Below are 23,181 nucleotides of genomic sequence, written 5' to 3' on the forward strand. Positions count from 1 at the left end.
AAAAAACGATGCAAATTGAGGATATGCACTGTAGCATACGTAATTATTTTAACTATAATAAGACTCCCATAATTTCATAGATAACCAAACTTATATTAAAATATGGATCATATAACCAAAAGAAATAATCCTTGCGTATGATTAAGTTTGATCATGTTATTTTGATATGTTGGCGAGTTTCTTTTGATTTAAAATGTTTTTCCTATAATTTTATATATGCATCGAGTGTGCAAAGAATCCGATAATGCACTGGAACAAGAAGCTTGTTGTCATGGAGTAAGGTTTGGATTAAGGTGTCGTGGATCATTCAGTGACTCAACATGTTGGAGCTTTGAAGGATTCTAGGGCAGGAAATATTAAGTGATTAATATTCCAATTGAAGTGATCGTGGAAGACTCAGTAGATCAATAGTTTAGAACAAGTGATGAAGCTTTAAAGAAACTCAAAAGACTTTAGTGCATGAAGAGTAGTTGCTATTGCAATCAAAATAATCGTGGAAGAATCAAGGGCAATGTGTTTGGATTTAAGGAGTAGTAGTGAATGCAATCTTTCGTTTTTTTTTTTCTTTTGTGCAACGGGTGGTGTAATGGATGAATTACCTAGAGCTGTTGTTCAACCAGTCCAAGTATATTAAGTCGAGCAACTCGAGTATGTGGCTTTTCAATTAAGAGTGCTCACGAGATGTATTTTGAAATGTTCTAAGATAAGATTTTAATGTTCAGATAAGATCATAGACCACAATAAATCTAATAATAGAAGAGATTCAAGAGAAAAAAAAATAGAGAAATGTACAAAATGTGTTGAAATAGGATCCACTAAATTCGAATTCAATTGTAGCAAATCTATCACCCTTTAACCAACTGAGCATTCCCGTGGGAACCTAAATTTGAATTCAAGAACCTTGGAAGAATGCTTTAATTAAGATATTAATTAAATTTATCCAATAGAATGCAAAAAAAAAAAAAAAAGAGAAGCCCAATTTCGTTGACCATGAAGAAATATTTAAACCATTGATCATCTTGCTTGCATTAATAAATTCAAAATTAATTATTCCAACAGAAAATCAAAAGTATATATAAATATGTTTTTAAAAAATTTACAATTTTTAACTTCTTGAAAATAATTACTTGGAGAGGGAAAAAATAAATTTTAAAATAATAAAATATGTTATTGTAATTCTGATTTCTGGGAACATTAAATTAACTTTCTATTTAAATAATGCCTGATTTTGTTAAAAAATATAAATAATTTGTATAACAATTTTACTCTCAACACATTCAAATGAGGCATATAACGTTCCATCAACACATTCAAATGAAATAAATTATTTCACTCATCATTTGTTCAGTTGTCAGTCTCATTAGCAATCTATTCAATTTCATTGTGCTATCAAACATATATTTACGGTGAACGAATTCATAAAACACTTCATCGGACAGGTTTCTTCAAACCACAGATCAAGAATAGATTCTTGAAATCACACATTAAATAATAATTTAGTTAGAGCAACCTTTTTCTATACTTGATAATGGAAGTTAGTTGATAATTACCAAGGAGCACGTACTTCCATTTACTTAGTTGCTTGGAAATGTGAGGTGAAGAAAAATCTTATTTGCAGGAACATCACAGTTGCAACATTGAGATATTCAAATATTATAGACATGTGAAGTGCATTGCCATTCGATAGACCTATCATATGAATATGATGTGAGGAGCGAGAGAAATGGGATGGAGTCTTCGACTCAGCTGGGACTTGAGACCTTTGCAAGATATGCACGTGCCACTTCTAACATAAGAGCAGCTTCTTTCTTGTACTGCCAAAAACAATAATAAAATCCAGAAAACACAGTGACAAGTAATAATATTGATACAAAAATAACATAATTGTAATTTCTTTCACAAAGACGAATAAAGATTACAGACGAAAACAAGGATTGATTGAATGCAGCAAGTTGATTGTAAATACAGAAAAAAAGACCCTGCAAATTTTTCCCTATAACCAGGAAAAAAGTAATCAAACTGATTAAATAAATTGTACATCCTGAAAGAGAAAGAAAACACTGTATGATAAGACATAATAATTTGATAAAAGAGATTACCTGATTATTTGTCCCTTCAAAAATAGAGTTCTAAATTAGCAGAGGCAGATTGGAATCACTTGATTATATCAAGCTTAATCATTAAAACTAAATGGGCTCAATCAAATTCAATATTCATTAAGCTCAAAATTTAATATTCAAACTTGTTTATCAAAAATTTTATCATTGTTTTCAAAAATCCTCTATCGTTCTTTTAAGAAAAGCTCTGTATAAACCCCAAACATGACTGCAGAAGCATTCATGCAGTGAAATGCATAGTCATGGCTGGACCTGGTCTTAGGTAAGACTAAGTTTAATATTAAAGAGAAACTATTGTCTAATGCAAAGCATACCTTGCCCTATGCCTCTATAATTCAGAAAGAATTAATTATTTCAATATAATAAGTCATATTTAGTTTTGTTAAGTTCCATGTATAACTGCAAGTAATTACCCTTTATGAACTATAATGCAATATAATTTTCTCCTTAAATTCTACATTGTATTAGAGACCCCTTCTTGAGGCCAGAATTTAACAAAAGTATCTAACCATTGTCAGTCTCCCCTTTTCTGATTCATCTTCTCCTCAAATTTGTGATGAATAAGGCGATCTCCTTATTCAAATGTCTTATCGGCAATCTCTCTTCCATAAGCTCCAATTTTTGCAGATGTTCAGTTCTTCACCAGTAAGACCACCACCAAAGTCCACGGAGGGAAGAGCAGTGTTGGAATTCTAGGAGCTCATTTAGTAGACAAATCTACACACAAAAATCTCAAACAACCCTTGACATGGTAGCAACCCATTGTAAATTGGACTAATGTTTGGTTCAGCTAATAAATAAAATAATATATATACATAAGGGGCAAACTGAGTGAGTGAAATTTCTTAAATGATCTTTACGGAAACACTAGGCAAATGTGAATGACAGTCTCCTATGTTGAATTCCTCACATCTATAGTACGCATCAACATGTGTGTTTTATAGATTTCATTACTCAGTGCAATTTTCCTCCTAACATATCTGTGATATTTTTCAAATGTCTTTAGCAAAACTTTCAACAACCTTAAATGAGTGGGAAGACACAGGTAGAGGAATCAAAGCAGTAGGTTGACGAGCTTAAGACCTATAAACCATTTTGAAAGTTTATCTACCCATTTATTTGATGTACAATATAGCAATAACTACAATAGGCAAGATAGAATCTCAAATTCCTAGTTTTTCACCCAGTAAACATCAAAAGAAGTTTCTAATCTTACCTCAGCTTGACTTTAGTTTGGGAAGAAAAATCATTACTAATTTCAATTGGGTAACTTAATATCCCTATCTGACAATTGATATGGATGGCACATGCAATCTAAGAAGTTCTTTAAGGAACAATTTGGCCCCCATGAGATTGCATCAATTTTTTTGTTACATGAAATGAAATGGGCCGCTTCAAATATATATATATAACCACTATGATGGAATCGTGACTCCAATTTGTGCAAGGCAAATCCTAGAACAAATTCCATGTTAAGGTCTCTCTAAGGTTCATGAGAAATGGGCAATGATGGATTAATATCCATGTTTTTCTTAGTATGTTTTGCTTAGTGACCTTGGTTGTTTGGCATATGTGGCATTAAAACACAATTTTAGCTGTCTGACTTACAGGATGGCCATAAAAACCTCTAGAATGAGGGCTATAGTTTTGTCTCTTCTAGAGCCATGAGACCACCCGTGTGAAATCCTAAAATTCGGAAATCGGCATCAAAACACAGGAAATATACACCTGTAAACAGGTAACTATACCTCTTGATTATTGACGTTTCAAATTTTGTATGCAAACATGAACAGGTAAATATACCTCCTGATTATTGATGTTTCAAGTTTTGTATGCAAACATAAATATTAAACAACGGCATTTGTAACTAAAAATTATGTTGTTTAGTGCAACCATTAAATATCAGTACCATCTTGACTGTATTGGCCGAGATGGGCCTGTCAACTTGACAATTAAGATGTGGTGAAAGTCCAGAGTTGAGAACCTTGATGAACCATCAAAAATGGCTTCCCATGACAATTTTAACTGTGAATAGGTCTACAACGGCTCCAAATGATCGCTGTCGTTGATGAATTAACAAAGACAGTCGAGTTCAATTCATATCTCTATTATTCACTTATATGGTATTATATACATTAGGTTGCCTGAGTTAATGCAATGGTTCAATTTTCGCTCATATTTAATTTTCTGTTATGCAATGCAAAGTCATTTATTTAGTTTTTTTAGTGACTGGTAGCATAAGGTGATCTGAAATAAGAGCGAGGACAATAAAACATGCCTCATCAACAGCACCACTTTTGATTTTAGACTGCATGATGCACCACCTTTTGAAATGTGCACCTAGAATAAAAAACCAAGTTAATTTGTTGTGCCAAATGAAACAATCAAATCAAGAGGTGGGAAGAAGAACAATAAGTGATTCACCCACTAGCAACATACCAACTCGGATATCAAGCATACAAGAAGAGTTGGAGGCTGTTTTCAATAACCACTTACAATGCACCTGAGATAATAACATTCTACAAATTACATTTACAAACAACTCAGTATATTAGTTGGGAAATCTTCAGTGATAAAATGTTAAACTGAAGAAGCAAGGTAAGACAATATTCTGACACAGAGAATTTGCTGATATGTCTTCCTCAACAATCATCATCAAATTGCTGTTTAGAACCAATTACTTGTCACTACACGCATATTAAGAATTGTTATTAAAATCTAATATTTTTTCAAAGAAAAATATACAATTATTTTTCTTTATTATTCACTACTTCAAGTAAAATTTAAGGAGACCAAACAACTGTAAGGCCTATAACAGATCCCCTATCATTGTTTCGTGTATTCAAGACTAAAGAAAGCATTTGATGTTTATTGTTCCTGCCTGAGACCACCGCAGGATGAGCCACCGGACAGCTATCTTCTATGTTGACGGAGCCTTTGAACACCAAGGAAGAGCTAGACCGACTGGAGTGTTTGTAAAGCTTAAGAGAGAAAGAGAGTTAAAATGGAAACCAAGGGATATCCTGCCTCAGCCACTCTAACACTCAAGTCAAGTCTCCGGTGGGGAAGGTAAAGAAGAAAAATAGTAGATAAGGAAGTGGGGTGATTAATAAGAATGTGTCTTGTTTGTGTATGTATACCCCCCTTTTGCTTGTAGATGCGTGCTCCTTTTATAACACTATTGAAAAAGAAATAGTACTTCTCTCTGCGTTAATTGGACGTCATATCCGATAAAGATAGTGTCATGTCGTCGTATCTACAGGTTATGTCACCCACGTTCTGCACTATAAAGGACCATACTGTATTAATCACACGTTATGTTACCCATGCTGCTCTACGTGCTATATCAACCCACGTGATGTCCCACGTGCTATTGAGGAGGATAAGGTGGTTGGGTTGGAGGTTTAGCATGCTAAGTCGAGGGGCGTCGGGTAGGTGGAGTTGAGTCGACTGAGCAAGGTGTCAGTTTGATGGGGACGAGAGGAGATGAGTAAGAGTGTTGATTTGGCTCAATTGGGGAGTCGACCTTCACATAGAAGATTGGGAAGTCGACCTTTGTCAGGAAGACTGGGTAATCGGCCTTCGTTGGAAAGATTGGGGAGTCGGCCTTCATGGGAAAAACTGAGAAGTCAGCCTTGGTCGAGAAGACTAAGGGTCGACCTTCATCGGAAAGACTAGGGAGTTGACTTTCATGGGGAAGACTGGACTGTTGGCCTTTGTCGAGAAGACTGGGGAGTTGGCCTTGGTGGGGAAGACTCCTCGGGGGAGGTTGACGACTCGGCTGGTCGAGTCGGCTCGGCAATAGACACACCTAATGGAGTCTATGTTAACCAAGTTAAGGACCCGCCACATGGACCCTTATTTACCTCCGCATCATAAGCATCCCCTCAAGTCTAGTTGAAGGAGGCGGGAGTTCAACTGACTAGACTGTTGGTATCGAATGTCAAACCCTAAATGAGGGAGTTAAAACTCTTCGACATAAGGGATGGCGATGTAACTCCGACTAAAGAGTCGAGGATAAAATTCCGGATGAGGAGGCGATTATGTACTTCCGATTGAAGTGTCGTTGATGGGCTCCAATTGAAAAGTTGTTTCTAGAGTCCGATTGAGCAGTAGTTGTTGGAATCCGACGGAGGAGTAGTTGTGACTGAGTAGTTGATGGGCTTTCCACTCTCGCTTGTTTATCCAAATATTCCTAAGTCTCAAATTCTACAAGGAGGTACTTTACCTACACCCGAGCCGAGGGACATTGGGCTTTAAGAAAGGTAAGTAAATTCGATCCGCGACTATGTTTGAGACGGGAGAGAATAGTAGACTCAATCTCATAACCCCTAAATACCTGTGGAGTAGGAGAGAGAATAGCTCGATCTACAACTATGGTCAAGTTGGGAGAGATTGATAAGTCGATCTGCGACTATGTCAGAGTCGAGAAATATTGAACCCTAAAAAGGGCAATTATTGATGGACGTCATTGGTCCAAGCCCAAGGGATATATGAGCTTGATCTGTGACTATATCCGAGTCGAGAGATATTAGATCCTGAAAAGGACAATTGCTGATGGGCGCCCTTAGTCCGAGACCAGGGGATATATGAGCTTAATCCGCGACTATATTCAAGTCTAAAGAGATTGGATCCTAAAAGGACAATTCCTGATGGATGTCGTTAGTCCGAAATCAGTGTTAGATCCATCCGATGTGTTGCGCTTGTTTACACGTTTCACAAATGTGCACAACAAAAATAAAATAATAATTAAAACTAATTATTACAACACTCGCAATACACGCATGCAGGATATAACAGAGGCATGGCATAAATGAAAATTTAAAATTTTGAATAACGATTTACTACGCATACCTGGCATATGAGGCTCAATGAGAATGACATCAATCAAGCGACCTTATCAAAGTTCTGCCTCTATTGGTGATTCACGCCAAGTTCTCTTTTGGACGGTTTCCCAAGCCACAAGTTGTGTCACATGTCACCGTCTTCGGTATTAATCGTTGAGCAACAACGGTCGATACGAGAGAAAATCCTAAAACTGAAAATAACAATACACGTCACGTTTATTTCCGGGACTTTCTAACTATCGCCAACAATCTAATTCCCGGGGTAATTACAGTGGTCAACCTTTGATCGCCGATTTATGACAAAAATCGAAACCCATTCCCAAGAGTATGGAGCGATCTTTTGAAACTTCACAAGTTTCTGTGATAAACCCTAACCCCAATCGAGCAATCGGCTTCGACAGCGAATCCACTGTGGCTGCAACTCCGACGGTGGCAATAGCTCCGGCAGTGGTAGTAGCTCCGACAATGGCGGTAGGGAGGAGCTCAACTGCTTGGAGAAGAGGCGACGACGTCAGAGAAGAGGCAACGGCGAGTATTCCCTTCTCACGTGGCCGACGAACATCAGAGCAGAGCTTGATCGCGATTTCAAGAGGGAGGTGGCTAGCGGCGCTAGGGTTTTCGATGTGTTATCTTTCCGCGAGGCCTGGACTGCCTTATATCGCGATCCACACGATTTTCTCGCCGAAAGACACGGGATCGCGAGAAGAAATCGCGATTCCGTTGCCTGCAGAAACGGGATCACGAGAAGGCTTCTCACATGTGTGTGCGCAACGGTCGAGCGAAGAGAACTGGGGAGGAGTTAAACCGGATAAGGCTTGAACCGAGCTTAACCAAGAGTTTACTGTAGCACACCAGTCTGATTACTATAGCAAACCAGACTGGGCACGGTAGCAAATCGGGTTTAATGAGGTTTAAGGTTTGAATGGTTGTAATCGATCCTAATCATTAGGGTTTAATACAAACCATTCATTTCTTTTCGATATTATATCTTATACAACATCTTGTTGGATTTGACTCCATTCCAAAACCCCATTCTTAGCTCAATAATAAAAAAACTCATATGCCGATTAATTTGAGTTCGGTTCAAACCAAACCAGATTAATTCAATTTGGTTCAACACCAAATCGTTTGGTTCAATAACTAAAGCACCTCTGATTTGAACCAAACCAGTGTTGTTCATTTCATCTTCACAAGATGAAACCCATCATCACTTCTGATTTGTCAAAATATCTTCCATCAGGAACCAAACTAATTTGGTTCATTTCGTCTTCCTAAGATAAAGTCGATTGCTTTATCCGATCCAACCAAATTTTATTTCTCCCGTTCTGAGAATCCAATTATCAAACTCGTTTAGAGAAACTTGTAGTGCAAGTGACCCAATAGGTTTCCAGCTGTGTTGACCATCCGTAATTAACCATGAATTACAAAACGATTATGAGTGGCACCTAGTAGTACATTATGATCCCCAATTAATCGAAAAATCAACGATTAATTCCATAATCATTTCTAAACCCTTCAGCAGCTATAATGAAACGTGTCTTGTTCCTTTCACCGTCTTATACCCTTTTAGTTCAGGACATGATCTATATGTGTTAGTCTCCATTAGGATGACTACGTCACACTTAGCCCAAGCTTGCTTTCTTGTTCTATGAATTCAAGTTATTTGTACATGTGTCCAAGGGTATCATATTCTTGACATGTAATGCTTTGGCCAAAGATTTTTCAGTAACAATCCTAACAAACGACCGAAGGGTATACATCCCTTTTTATAAAAAGTGGTGAATCCTTTGTAAACTATTCAAACACCTTCGAACACTTCCACTTATACCCAATCATCCCGGGTCTACAATTCCTTAGAGATGTTTGCATAAGATGTCAAAGTATAAGCCTCCATGACCAAGGTGACTTGAATACCGCAAGTCAAAGGAAATTCGTACTTAAGCTATACTGAGATCTTCATTGACATATGTATAAAACAACATGAAGTCTCATTACAGGTCACTCAAATGAACTAATTACTTTTAATTAGCATCCACGTTTAATTCTCAACATTCAATATCTCAAACCAGTAAGAACATCTACTTGGTTAAACCAAGAAGTTTAAAACGTACTAGTCTTAACAGAATCGATGACGTCCACGTTCCTCAATTCATCGACTAGGGATAATTTCAATACATTCATAATTGCACATGTAGAAATGCTCACAAGTTGTGATCCAATCACAAATTCTCTCATGCTATGAATTATATTATGGATATTCAGTAAATAAGTTTAAGATCCAATCAAATACATGGTAAATATACACTTAAATAGTGAATTTCTATTTATTTAATAAATAGTACAACCGTAAGACGATTGCTTTAGAACACCTCTCAAATATAACACAGAGGATATATGAACTCGATTCACAACTATATCCTAGTCGGGAGAGATTGGACCCTAAAAAGAACAATTGTTGTTGGGCGTTACTGGTCCAAAACTAACGGAAATAAATGCTCGATCCATGACTATATCCGAGTCAGGAGGATTAGATTCTGAAAAGGGTAATTACTGATGGGTGTCGCTAGTCCAAAATCAGGAGACTATAGGTTAGAGAAATATTAACCTGAGCTTTTGCCATTGAAAAAAAGGAATATGTACAAAGCACTAAGTACTTATACCCAGGGTTTAAAATCTCGTGCCGAGCCGGTCGAAACGGGCGAAATTTTTCGTTCCGCCCGCCGACCGGCACCGGCACGGCCCGGCACCCGCCATCCCAGCTGCCAGAGTCGCGCGACCCCGGCGGCCTCGCCGGAGGGGTCGCGCGACACCTCCGGCGCGGCGGCGGGGTCGCGATCTCGCCCGCGCGTGCCGATATCGGGGAAAAGTTGGGGCCGGCGACGCCGCCGGAGGCTCCGCCCAGGGCCGGCGACGCCGCCGGAGGCTCCGCCCGGGGCCGGCGACGCCGCCGGAGGCGCCGCCCGGGGCCGGCGACGCCGACGGAGCCCCGCGACACTCCGCGCAGCCGCCCGCGCGTCGCGATCTTTTTTTTTTTTTAACTTAGGTATTAATTGGATTTTGATAATCAATTCCTAGCTATAGTTCAAAATTATAATGTGGGGTAATTTAAATAGGCTTTATTAAATCCTATAAAATTATCAAAAAATTTATTTTTTATTTTTAAATATTTATATTAAATTTTTAATTTTAATTAATATATTTTATATTTTAAAAATACCGAAACTATACCGGCACGGTACGATACGGTACCGAAACTGTATCGTTCCGGTCCAGGATCGAAACTCCGGCACGGCTCGATATTTTAAAAACCTTAGGCTGATAGGGCCGCAAGTGAGTGACATTAGTATTTAGCAAGGTCCAGTAATTTAATTTCCAAGTAACATGATAAGCACCTCCCCATCAAGGCTCCAACTTATCGACCTCTCCTACAGGCTTGACTTTCTCCCAAACCGCAGACTTGGAAAGTGCGAGGATAACTCTCTTATTGTATATTTGGCACATTCTCTGTGATAGGCTACCAGCCGAGCGACTACTTTGTCTTTGGTTTCACTTATCAGATCGAGCTCGAGGAGTTGTCGATTGGGATTGTTTGGTCGTAGGTGCCTCTCCAAGTGGATTCTACACTTATCTTGACGGGGATGACCGCTTCACCTCCATAAACGAGATGAAAAGGTGTCATTCTTGTGCTCTCGTAAGGTGTCATCAGTAGGACCAAAGAATGCTTAGCAACTCTTCTACCCAACTACCCCCAATATGATCAAGCTTGATTTTGAGCCCTCGGACTATTTCCCGATTGACCACTTCAGTTTGTCCATTACTTTGAGGGTAGGCGACTGAAGTGAAGGTTTGTTAAATGTCGAAACCCTCACACCATTCTCTAAGTCTTCGGCCCTGAAATTTTCGACCATTATCAAAGACAAATTTGTAAGGAAGACTATATCGACAAACAATGTTCTTCTAGAGAAATTTGAGCACAACATCTTGTGTTATATGAGCTAAGGCTTTGGCCTCGACCCATTTGGACAAAAAATCGACGACCACCAAAGGAATTTCTTTTGGTTGGGCCCGATCTAAAAGGGGGTGACGATGTCTAATCCAGATTGGTCGAAGGGTTAGGAAGTAGTTGCGGTCTTCAGGAGCTCAACAGAATGTTTGGTGAAGTGTTGATGTTTTTGACAGTGAACAGATGGCCACGAGGTGAGCTGTGTCAGCTTGCAAGGTGGGCTAGAAGTAGCCAGTTAGTAGAAGCTTTTGAGCTAGCGTTCGACTTCCAATGTGATTTCCGCATCAACCTCGATGAATTTCCTACATGACATAATCAACATCCTCAAGATCAAAGCATTTGAAAAGAGGACGTGAGAAAGTCCATCGGTATAAGATATCCTCGATCAGTGTGAAGTGAGAGATCTTCTGAGGAGGCGAATCTGCTCCGAGTCAACAGATACAGTTCCTGTTGTAGAAAGACATGAGAGGAGTCTGTCAATCGACACGTTCTTTTGGCTCGGTGCCTCATCAATTTAAGCAATCAATAAGGCTTAGGTGATTGAATCATCAGGTAGCCAGTGCACTTGCCATATTTGTAGTTCGTCCGCCTTTTGATTCTCAGTTAGGGGGATTTTATGAAAACTAACTTCTTGAAAATCATCTTTAAGTTTTCCGAAGGCCTCGGTGTAACGTCTCAATCGGTCATTTTTTATCTCGAAGCTTCCTTCCAACTATTGCGCAACTAATTGAGAGTCCAAGTGGATAACGACTCAGGATGCACCGACTAATTTTGCTGCTTGAAGGCCTACAAGGCTTCATACTCAGTTTCATTGTTGAAAGCTCGAAAGTTCAACCGAATGGATAATTGGAATACGCCTTCTTGAGGCGAAATCAATAATACGCCGACATCGCTACCTTGTCTGGAAGTTGATCCATCCATAAAGATTCTCCATGTGCCCTCTGGTTCTTGACCGTGAATTTCAGTTAAGAAGTACGCTAGGAGCTTTGATGGTCGTTCGGGGTTGATTTAATCAATTTCTCTCCGTAGTCCACGTAATCAATCTCCCTGAAGCCTCTGAGTTAATTAACACCTGCCCTAGAGTGTTGTTGTTGGTAAAGGCCATGACCAGATGAGCCAGGAAGTAAGGTCTCAGTTGGCGAGCCATTAAGACTAACCCTAAGGCTAGTTTCTCTAGATTGGTGTACATACTCTTAGCATTCTTCAACAAATGACTTGAAAAAATAAATAGGGTATTGTATATTATCCTCTTATCGTAAAAGAACCGATCCAACTGCCTCCTTAGCCACAGATAGGAACACCCAGAGCCTCTCTCTTGCCATTGGCTTGGAAAGGAAAAGGAGAGGAAATCAGCAAAGGAGTGTTCAGGTACTCTTTGGAAGATAAACCAAGGAGAGGTAGGAGTGTTCAGAGGTACCGATTCCCTACTCAATCACTATGTAACCGAGGAACCAACCAGTCTTGACTCCAAATATGCAAGTAAGCCTATATCTTAGCATTCCAGTCTCCTCCATCTGAGATTAGGCTCTTGGCTCAAGAAATCTTAATTAGAATGTCATCTACATACACTTTAATATTTCTCCCGGCCTAATGCTTGACTCGGCCCATTAACCGTTGATAAGTTGCTCCTGTATTATTCAGTCCGAACGGCATAATATTATAACAAAAAGTATTGTCAGATGTGACGAAATCTTTTGTAGTTAAAGAAATTTGATGGTGGCCTTGGTATGCATCCAACATATAGATAAACTCGCATCTGGAAGTCAAGTCCACCAATTGATCAATATAAGGAAGAGGATAACAATCCTTCAGGCAAACCTTATTGAGGTCTCTGAAGTCCACACAAACACATCGTTTGTTTCCTGGTTTGGCTACTAACACCATATTGGACAATTAAGTCAAGAATTGAACTTTTCGAATGTGCCCTACTTCTAATAATTTGATGAACTTTGCTCAAATTACTTTATTTTGATTAAGCTCGAAGTGTCTTTTCTTCTGTTTGACTGGTCGTGCATCTAGAAGTATGTTGAGTCGGTACATCATCACTGTTGGAGATATCCCAGTGACCTCTCGTCGACCAAGCGAAAACATCATGATTACGAGAGAGACATGCAATCAATTCTCGCTTGACCTCAGGATGTAGATCCACGGCCACTTGGGTAGTTCCATCTGACCACTCGTGATGGATCTGTACTTCCTCTTGTCCTTCCGCCGGTCAAGATATGGGCACGTCTTGCACCACTTGTACTTCAGCTCCTTGGATTCTTCGAGTTTTTCGCATGTCCAATCTTACCATTTCCACATAATATTTTTTGATTGCCACCTGATCTTCTTTGATGTCACCGACTTGATCTCCCATAGGAAACTTCACCTCTTGATGGAAAGCGGAGATCACGGCTTGAAAGTTGCTCAAGGCCGGCCTTCCTAAGATAACATTATAAGCGGAAGGTGCGTCCACTACCATGAAGAAAGTGTGATGAGTTTGTCGAGGGGCTCTTCTCTTAAAGATATCGCGAGACTAATTTAGCCGAGCAACTGCACTTCATGTCCAATGAACTCAAATAGGGAAGTAGGTATGGGCCAAAGTTCATCTTTGTCTATTTGCATTTGACCGAAAGCCTTCTTGAAGATGATATTAACAGAGCTATCAGTATTAATGAAAATCCAAGCCACATTAAAATTAGCTATAATGGCTTGAATTACCAAAGCATCCTCATGAGGGGCTTTCACTCTCTCTAAGTCTTGAGACCCAAAGCCTATTTGAGGATCTTCTTCTTGTCTTTTACTAGTGCTAACACAATAGCTCTCGATTCGTCAACCATTAGTTTTTCTTGCCCAATTAGAATTTCCATCGATCGAGCCTTCAGAGATCATATGGATATCTCCCTAAGGAGCATTATCTTTGTTTTCGTCTCGACGGGCTTCTCAGTGGGATCGAGATGGCTCTCAGGGTCTTCTAGGTGGGGGACGAGACTGCTGACCCGAATGTTGGGGAGTTTTGTCTTGCCGATTGACCCTAGAAGTAGAGCGTTGAGACAGGCCAAGGGATGAATGGCCACTAAAAGGTCGAATGATCCAAGGAGAAGAACTCTTGTTTAACGAATGTTAAACAACGACTCAATGAAGCTCCCTAGCATAATGATGACATTCTTACGTAAAATGACCCTTCGACTGATTGTAGGCACAGAAACGAGGGAGTCATTGACCCGATTCAGGAGTCAAAGTCGGGGCGACTTCCACGGTCTGTACTGCTTTTTCTCCCTTTCGAGCTAACGCATGCTGATGGCTTGGGTGCCACTATATACTCCACAAGGGTGGCAGTAGAGCTCTGCATTCCGACTGAATGACTATAGAGGCTGAAACATTAGTCTCTTTTCTTTTGGCAAGTTAGGCCTCCTCTATATTAAAATACTTAACCATTCGGTCGAATAAAATATCAAAATTTGTCAAAGGCTTCTTCACTAAGGACCGAAAAAAGTCCCCTTCTATTAGCCCCTAAGAGAAAGCACTTACTAGCATCTTTGAAGTAGCAAATGGGGCATCCTGAGCGACTTGATTGAACCGATGAATATGCTCCTTCAATGTTTCCCGGAGCTTCTATTTCAAGGAACATAAGTCAGATAGAGTTTTATGATACCTTTTATTGGTGGCAAAATGATGTAAGAAGGTGGTTTTAAAATTTGCAAAAGACCGAATGGAAGAAGCTGAGAGTTGGCTAAACTATTATTGCGTCGAGCCAGAGAGCATCGTCAAAAAGACCCAACACTTGATGTTGTCAGTATATTGGTGCAATAAGGCCTTACTCTTGAATCGACCTAAATGATCTTCCAGGTCTATTGCTCCAATGTATTCTCCGAGTTGTAGCGTTTGAAAATAGCATGGTAGCTCATCTTCCAGGACATTCCTAGAAAAAGGGATGCCCACTGAGTTGTTTGCTTCACTAGTGGAAGGCCCTTTACCTCGAAGAGGGTCTCTAGGAGGCGTGGTTCCTGTTGAAGACTCGAGGGACGGATCACGCTTGATGGACGTTCCAACGGGAATCAAGATCAGAGCCATGGGTGCTTCAGTCGGCCGTTGTGGCCTCCGGTTGGGAACTTGAGGCACCTCGACCAATGTAGAGGGTATTTTTGAAGGTGAAGGGTTTATCGCCGGTTGCTTTTGTGATGCAGCCTGTACGACAACTACAACAAACTTGTTGAACTCCTCCTGTGTCATGGTGATGGTTGCAGGTCTTTTGGTGTCATCCATTTGAATGCCTCAGTTCAGGGTCTCAACTCAAATTTCCTACATACGACGTCAATTTGTTCCTGTCTGAGACCGTCGCAGAATGAGCCACCGGATATGTCTTCTACGTTGACGGAGTCGCTGAACACCAAGGAAGAGCTAGACCAACTAGAGAACTTATAAAGCTTAACAGATAAAGAGGGTTAGAACGGAGGTCAGGGGTGCCCTGGCCCAGCTACTCTGATGCTCAAGTCAACTCTCCGACGGAGGAGGTAGAGAAGATGAAAAGTAGATAAGGAAATGCATTGATTAATGAGAATATGCCTTGTTTTACATATATATACACCCCTTTTGTTCGCAGATGCAAACTCCTTTTATAACGTTGCTGAAGAAGAAATAGTACTCTCCTAATTAATTGGACGTTATATCCAGTAAAGAAAGTGTCACGTCGCCGTATCTATGAATCATATCACCCATATTCCACATTATAGAGGACTATGTTGCATTAATCACACGTTATGTTACCCATGTTGTTCCACGTACTATGTCATCCCACGTGCTATGTCAGCAGACGTGATATCTCACATGCTATCAAACAGACTACGGTGGTTGGGTTGGAGAGTTTGGCATGCTAAGTCGAGAAGTGTCAGGTAGGTGCAGCTAAGCCGACTGGGCAAGAGTGTCAGTTCGGCAAAGCCAAGAGGAGATGAGAAGAGTATCGATTCGACAAGGCTGAATCAACTACGATGTTGGCCTTCATGGGGAAGATTGGGGAGTCGGCCTTCATGAAGAAGATTGAGGAGTCGGTCTTTGTCGGAAAGGCTGGGGAGTCAACCTTCGTGGGGAAGGCTCCTCGAGGGAGGTCGACGACTCTACTGGTCGAGTCGGCTCAGCAATTGACACACACTATGGAGTCTATATTGACCGAGTTAAGGACCCACCACGTCGACCCTTATTTACCTCCGTATCATTTACCAATTCCCTTAACAGTAAAATTGCCTTGAACCTCTCTACTAACTCACAATACCTTCCACTATAAAAAGAACTATCCACATTCATTCATTTTCATCTACTATTTTTGCTACATTGTCTGGTGTTCGCTTTTAACTTTGTGCTCTATTATCTACTTCAAGTTGCCACAATAATTATTTTCTCTGACTTGATTCATTTCTTCTTTTCACATTGTTTTCTGATAGTCTAACCTTTCTATGTGGTCCTTTAAACTTTATTTGTGTCCTAAGGCCACTTTAACTGAACTATTCTCGATTTATATCATCCACTTTCTACCTTGCCTACATTTTCCACTTCAACCAAATTGACTACATTTGGTCTAGTGGAACACCCTAAAGAGGTCGTTGCTCTTGGGTCATGCTCATCTAGTTTTAGCCAGGCTACTTCGAATAACTGTGCCCAAGGTTGAAAATATTCACCTAAAGTATTAAATCATGAGCGCCTTTTTGTTTCATGTTCGTTCCAGAGATGAGCAAACCTATAATCCTCTAAAATGTTTAATATCTTTCAAAAGGTTCTTGATGCCAATCTTTGTTTTCCTATTTGTATTCTCATCATCCATCTGTGTACCTTTTGAAACTAACTCTTGATGCCACATGTAGTTTCATTGCTGAAGCCTATAAAATTAGGTGACGTAGTGTTTGATAGACTATTTCACGACGATTTGAAGCTTTGTTTCTATTGGTGTTGTTGAACCATATCCTCTTAGGAAGGCTGGAATAATTCTGGGATTCCTACTTCCATCAAGAGTAAGAAGGGTCCAATTCGAACTCACTGGTCTTACTCCCAAACTCTCCTTAATATTATGTTCAACCTCACCCAAGAGACACTTTAGAAATTCAAGAATCTACCTAACTACTTCAACCAATCTCCAGAATCCAACCGAGATAAACTAAAGTTGTAGGTCTTCAAGAACATCTAGGACTAGGTGCATTGCAAAGATGGATGATGTAGCTTGTCAATAACTTGATTAGTGGATTAAAGCGAAGTGATGTTAAAAGAATGTGATGGCCAGAAGTGAGGTTGAAGAATATTAGAGCGGGAGAAAACTCTATCACCTTACATGTGGTCCAACATGCTCTAAATGACAAATGACAGGAGTCTCTTGCATTTTATAGGCCCTATGAGTGAGCATCTATGTAATGGCATTCTTCCAAGTGGGGTGAACTATAACTAGTTTGACCGAAGTGGATCGGTGAGGTGAGATGTTTGTCATTCATCAGGTTGGTCAAACACCAAGTAAATGGTACAGATGGACAGTGTAGCTTGGTGTAAATGACTTGATTAGTGGGCTAAAGTGAAATAATGTTGAAAGAAAGTGATGGCCCAAAGTGAGGTGGAAGATAACTAAGCTAGAGAAAACTTCATCACTTTACATTTGGTCCAACATGCCCTAAATGTGTAAGGTGGTCCAACATAACCCAAATGGCTAAAGATTCTTGCCATCTATAGGTACTTGAGTGAACATCCAAGTAATAACATTCTTTCAGTCTCACTTGGCCATCAATGGATATAACTGTTTTGTATTATTTTAATTTTGCACCAACTACTCACATATTTTATATTACTACAAAATTAACTGTTGATTCCTCAGATAAGCTTATATCCGCACTGGCCTTTTATCGCTTTGCACATGTCCTCCATGCGATGGATGTGCTTCAATTAGTGGGCATGTTTTCAACATTATCATTGGAAGTAAATATGATGTTTCATTCAAAACTAAAAAGATACAAAGGTAGAATATTTGACATAAATTACAGAAAGAGTTACACAAGTCCATACATCATAAACACACCAAAAAAAAATATAAACATACTTAATGTAGCATGAAAAGAATTTCCTCATTAGTTGCGAAGCCATCAGTGACAAACAGACCAATCAATTCACTATGGCATTTGATGATTTAAAGGAAATAGAATGGAGATTCGGCATGCACCTCAAAAGAAGAACCAAATGGAACATCATGCACCTGCTGAACAGTTTCAAATTCCTAAAAAGGGAAATTATTTTGAGTTTCCAAGAAAAGAAATGTCAAAGAAGGGTGGTTGGGACAGAATCATCACAAACATATGAATCTTTCAAGAAACAAGGACGCAAGTAGCGAAACACCAACACACCAATGTTCCTTTATTGGGTGAAAGTACAGCATGCTGCCACTCTGTCAAGGCTGTGTCTGGAGGACACATGGGACTATGACATACTGACCGTAAGGTTATTTCTCTGACCCAACCATCATATTCCTCAGAAACATGCCATGGCCCCACCTACAAAGACATAAAACTAAAATTATTCCTATACATAGTTCACAGAAGGGCAAAAAACATTGATGTCCTAAAGTTCCCAAAGAAAATAACCAATATTTCTTAGAATGTTAATTAAATTTCAAGTTCAGATAAAAGGAAAAAAGAACATTGGCATTACAAATGCCAGAAATTATTTTGCATACTAGCAAGATAATTCAAAGGCATAAGACAGGATCACCGGTACTAAATTTCTCTGGAAGAATATTTTGTTATGGACAAGGACTAGCAGAAACATGGGATGCATGAAGAATGTCAGCATCTGCAAGATAGAAAATCAGTTACAAATGTTATGTTTTTATTTAGTTATGTTAAAAATTATTAAGGTTAATATTTTTGTTAAGGTTTATTTGCACATGGAATATTTACTTTATAGATATAATGAAGTCGTATATATCAAGGTTTAGTTTTGTTTTATGATGGTGTAGCAAAGGTTTAGCACCATTCTGGGACAGTGTGGCAGACCTTGAACAAAATGATATAGTTTTGATACAGTAATGTGTTGATATAATGTGTGCTGATATGGATTATGATGGGCTTTATTCCTTTAATCCATTCCACTTGGTTTGTTTATTTTCAGACACTAACAATTACAAAGTCAAATCAATTAAAAATTTAAAGGAATAAGTTTAAGAAAATATACAGTGAATATGGCCAGTAATCATACCTTACTAATATTATGAGTGTTGTGCATATAGGGCATCTATTCAACTAGTGGTTGAGTGAGAGATCATTTGATATTGAAAATCATTTTTCCATATGCCCATCAATATGTTTTATTTCACATTGGACTAGCATAATTAGAAGTGAAAAAAGAATATAGATACTCATAGGAACCTAAGCTCTAATCTAACTAACCACCATATGAGTTTCGGGACCATAATAATAAGAAGGTTGTTAATACAATGAACTTTGATCACAATCAATCTTAGCTAAGCTCTCGTCATTAGTGATTATCATATGCTTGATTTGATTTATCACCCTTACATTAACTCCTTTGGTAGTGGTCAGATATCAAGTTTTATAGCATTTAAATTTTTACATCTTAAATTAAGTTATTAGACAGCATACTATCTGAACCAACAAATTAGATTTTAAGCATAGAGTTACCAAAACTATGCTTAGTTGATGTTAGTTTTATTTTTAATTTGGTTCATATAGATTTTTAATTTGTTTACTATACTTTTTCATTTTATTCTATGTTGTTGTACAAGTTTCTTATATTTGAAGATGGACGCTCTATGATTTAATCAAATTAATGTTGTGAATTTTGTTGATGTTTTTTTGTGAGATTTGTGGTAGAACAGGTTATACAAAGGTTAATTGTCCAATAATATTTGCAGCCTCGAAAGTGGAAGTGGATACCATCTACAACTACAACCAGTGACCGCAGAATGATTCATATTCGGACATCTATAACCCTGGTTGGAGAACCATCAAAAACTTTTTTATAGAAACAAATCAAACAATCAAAATCAAGTTGGGTCAGGCTATTATGGACCACCCTTACGATTTCAACGAGTATCAAAATCCAACATAGAAACTCTTTTGAAACATTTATTTGCAACTCAAACTAAACAACACAAGGAATTTAGGTAACAAATGATAGTTTAGACAACAATATCAAGTCATGGGAGATGAAAGCAAACAGATCACTTGATAACTTAGTTGACTATACTGAGATGATGGAAACTCAAATTACACAAGTGGCTAGTTCCTTTTCAAGGGCTCCAAGTAGAGTTTCAAGTCAACATGAGACAAATCTGATTGAACATTGCGATGCTATCACTTTAGGGAGTGGTAAAGTTTTGGAGGAGCTTAAGGTGAGTGACAAAGACGTTATAAGAAACGAAGAGATTGGAAATTTTATTATTCCTATTGATTTTTATATTTGAGATGGATAAGAATCCTTAGACCTCCATTATTTTAGGAAACTTTTTCTTAGCTACCGCTGGAGCCATAATTGATGTTAAACTCTTTTTGGGGTTGCAAAAATAAAATTGCATCTAATCTATCTAAAGCTACTAATCAACCCTTTGAAGTTAAGGAAGTTAAGTCTATTTGATGGAGGACCAAGAGATAGTGACACTAAAGTTAAGAAATGTCTTGTTCCTTCACGAGTAAGGTTTAATAGATATGACAACCCTTTAAAGTTGAGCATATTTGATGAAAGACCCAGGGATTATGACATAAAAGTTAGGAAGTATCGTATTCCTGCACAAGCAAAGTTTAAGAGATACTTCCTTAATTGGTAGTAAAATGTGAAACTGTCACCTTAGCGGCCCCTCCAGGGCGGCCCCACTCTTCTTGAAAGGGGGTAAATCATAGGAGTTTCACCCATCAATAGTAGCGTCGACAGGGTTGAGGCAACCAGTGAGGCGTTCTACACCCGCTAACAATCGACCTTAGGTCTATTAGTAGCAACACCCCTGCAAGAACCATCAATGCCAACCCATAGAGACAAGAGATACTTCCTTAATGAACCTATTGATAGAGGAGATAAGCGCAACCTTGTCAAACCACGAGCTCCGGATTGAAAATAACAGAGGTCAAGCTTATGACCTAAAATAAGTGATTCTTGGGAGACAACCCAAATTCATTTTATGTTTTCTTATTTCTTTGTTTTTAATTTGATTTTTAGGTGTAAGCATATCCAAGACAAAATGGACCATGGCTTGCCCGTAGTAGCCACCACGGTCGCAGGCCCGGCTCTAGGCATAGGCCGGTAAGGCCTGTGCCTAGGGCCCAATTTTAATTGGGGCCCACTGGTTAGGATATTTAGGGTTAAAAGAGGGTAGGATTATTGGATGTAACCCGGAAAGCTCCGATCCGCATCCGCTGTGGCGCTGTCCCTTCGCATTCTCGCCGATCTCGCCTCTTCAAAACCCGCTCGATCGCCTCTTCATCTCCCCTGTTCGGCTGTTCTTCGACGCAGGCGAACTGGTTACTGGCGAAACCGCGACTTCGATCTCCCTATTTCTCGCGAAGCAGCGCCGGTTTGCTGCCTCATTTCTCGCGAAGCACCGCCGGCTCGCCGCCCCATTTCTCGCGAAGCAGCGCCGGCTCGCCTCCCCATTTCTCGCGAAGCACCGCCGGCTCGCCGCCCCATTTCTCGCGAAGCACCGCCGGCGTCGGCCGTCGGATTCGGTAAGCCATTTCTCGCGAAGCCCTTTTTTTTGTCCCATTCCAGTATACATATTAGGACAGGAAAAACAATGAAAGACAGAGACTCAGTCCGCCACCAGAAGCCAAGATGATTCCTTGAATCACCTCTCTCGTCGACTTTCTCCCAACCTTTCAGAAATCCTCGTCTCAATTTTTTTTTCCCCTTCTCTTTGTGCTCTTCTTCACTTGTCTCATATCGTTGGCAAAGAGTGAAAAGGCAGCCAACGATCCCATGGTTTCTGGGTGTTGGAAAAGATAACAAGGTACGGTTTTAATTACCACAATAGTTTATTGATCGAGTTTCCAAGGATTCCATCCTTACGTTATCTCATCGCTTTATTTTTCTGTATGAAGTTATTTGATTTTTTGTTTATAGATGTAGGTCCCTAAAGAAGCTTTATTTTGAAACATCAGGGGAAGAGAAAAAACATAATATTGTAGTGAACTTATTTTAAAAGCCCCGGATATTACCGACTTTCAGTTATTTTTTTCATTAATTTTCTAACAGTAAGAAATTGTTCTAACCATTTTTTATTTTTCCTATTTTTTCTATTCTGTTAGAAAGCCCTTTTCAGGGGTTCAGTGCAATTTTAGTCAGTCGGCACAAAATACTTGAAATTTACTATATATATTATATATATATATGAATATACAGAACATATATGTATGGCGAGAATATACTTTTCTCCCCATTTTTTTTGCTTTATTCTTTACATAATTACATGAGTTTAAAATTATTTTTAAAATTAATAATTTAATTTATTTTAAAAAAATTTTAAACCCACCATTATCGATCTTAAGTCCGAATTAAAAGGGTGAGAGAAAATTTTTTAAAATAATAATAATCATTTTTTTAAAAAAAAATTCGCCTAGGGCCCCCCGTAGGCTTGAGCCGCCCCTGCACGGTCGTGGTCCTTAGCTCAGTGAAAGAGGCACATCCACAGTATGCACTATACCCGTGGAGCACAAAGGTCTTTCGACACACCTTTCACAAGGTCACTTTTCTCATCCTTCGCCTCAACAGTTTATTTTCTTTATATAAATTGAGGATAATATATGTTTTAAGTTTGGGGGAGTTTGGTTGGTTTAATTTTAGTTAGTTTAGTTTTAGTTTTTCTTTTTTCTTTAGTCATCATGTATTTTTATTTGCTTTTATTTCACGTATTATCATGTTTATCATATTTGTTTGTCATTTGTTTGATTCTTATAGCACGACATTAACATCTTAAAACTCAATGTATTTTTTAGAATATGCTCATATCTTTAGTGATCTATTTTCTTCTATATATAATAGGACATGAGCATTGTTGAGTTGAAAATTTTCATTGTTGACCTACTTGTTAACTATCTCATTTCACATAAAAATTGATTTCGAGAGTTGAAAGTATTCGAGAAAAATTACTATTCATTATATTGTATTAATACCTTAGTTTTCTTAGGGACTTCCACTATATTTTGGTTACTGGAGAAACTCTCGAGTTGAGAAACTCATATAAAAGGAAAAAATATTTCGA

The 23,181-nt window shown here is 38.9% G+C and overlaps 1 protein-coding gene across 1 annotated transcript in view; it reads right to left on the minus strand.

The window, feature by feature from the left end:
* Positions 1-1,543: 1,543 nt before the first annotated feature.
* LOC141842802 (BAG-associated GRAM protein 1-like) overlaps positions 1,544-23,181 on the minus strand; it is a 37,276-nt gene continuing 15,638 nt past the window's right edge. The window contains exons 2-6 of the mRNA XM_074730801.1: positions 18,320-18,466; positions 18,139-18,192; positions 4,557-4,620; positions 4,396-4,457; positions 1,544-1,814 (exon numbers count right to left, since the gene is read on the minus strand). Coding sequence (XP_074586902.1) covers positions 1,743-1,814; positions 4,396-4,457; positions 4,557-4,620; positions 18,139-18,192; positions 18,320-18,466 — 399 coding nt within the window. The 3' untranslated portion in view covers positions 1,544-1,742. The remainder of the gene's footprint in view (positions 1,815-4,395; positions 4,458-4,556; positions 4,621-18,138; positions 18,193-18,319; positions 18,467-23,181) is intronic.

The sequence above is a fragment of the Curcuma longa genome, chromosome 12, assembly GCF_044706935.1.
Source record: "Curcuma longa cultivar G26 ecotype Majalengka, Jawa Barat chromosome 12, ITB_CL_G26_1.1, whole genome shotgun sequence".
NCBI lineage: Eukaryota > Viridiplantae > Streptophyta > Magnoliopsida > Zingiberales > Zingiberaceae > Curcuma > Curcuma longa.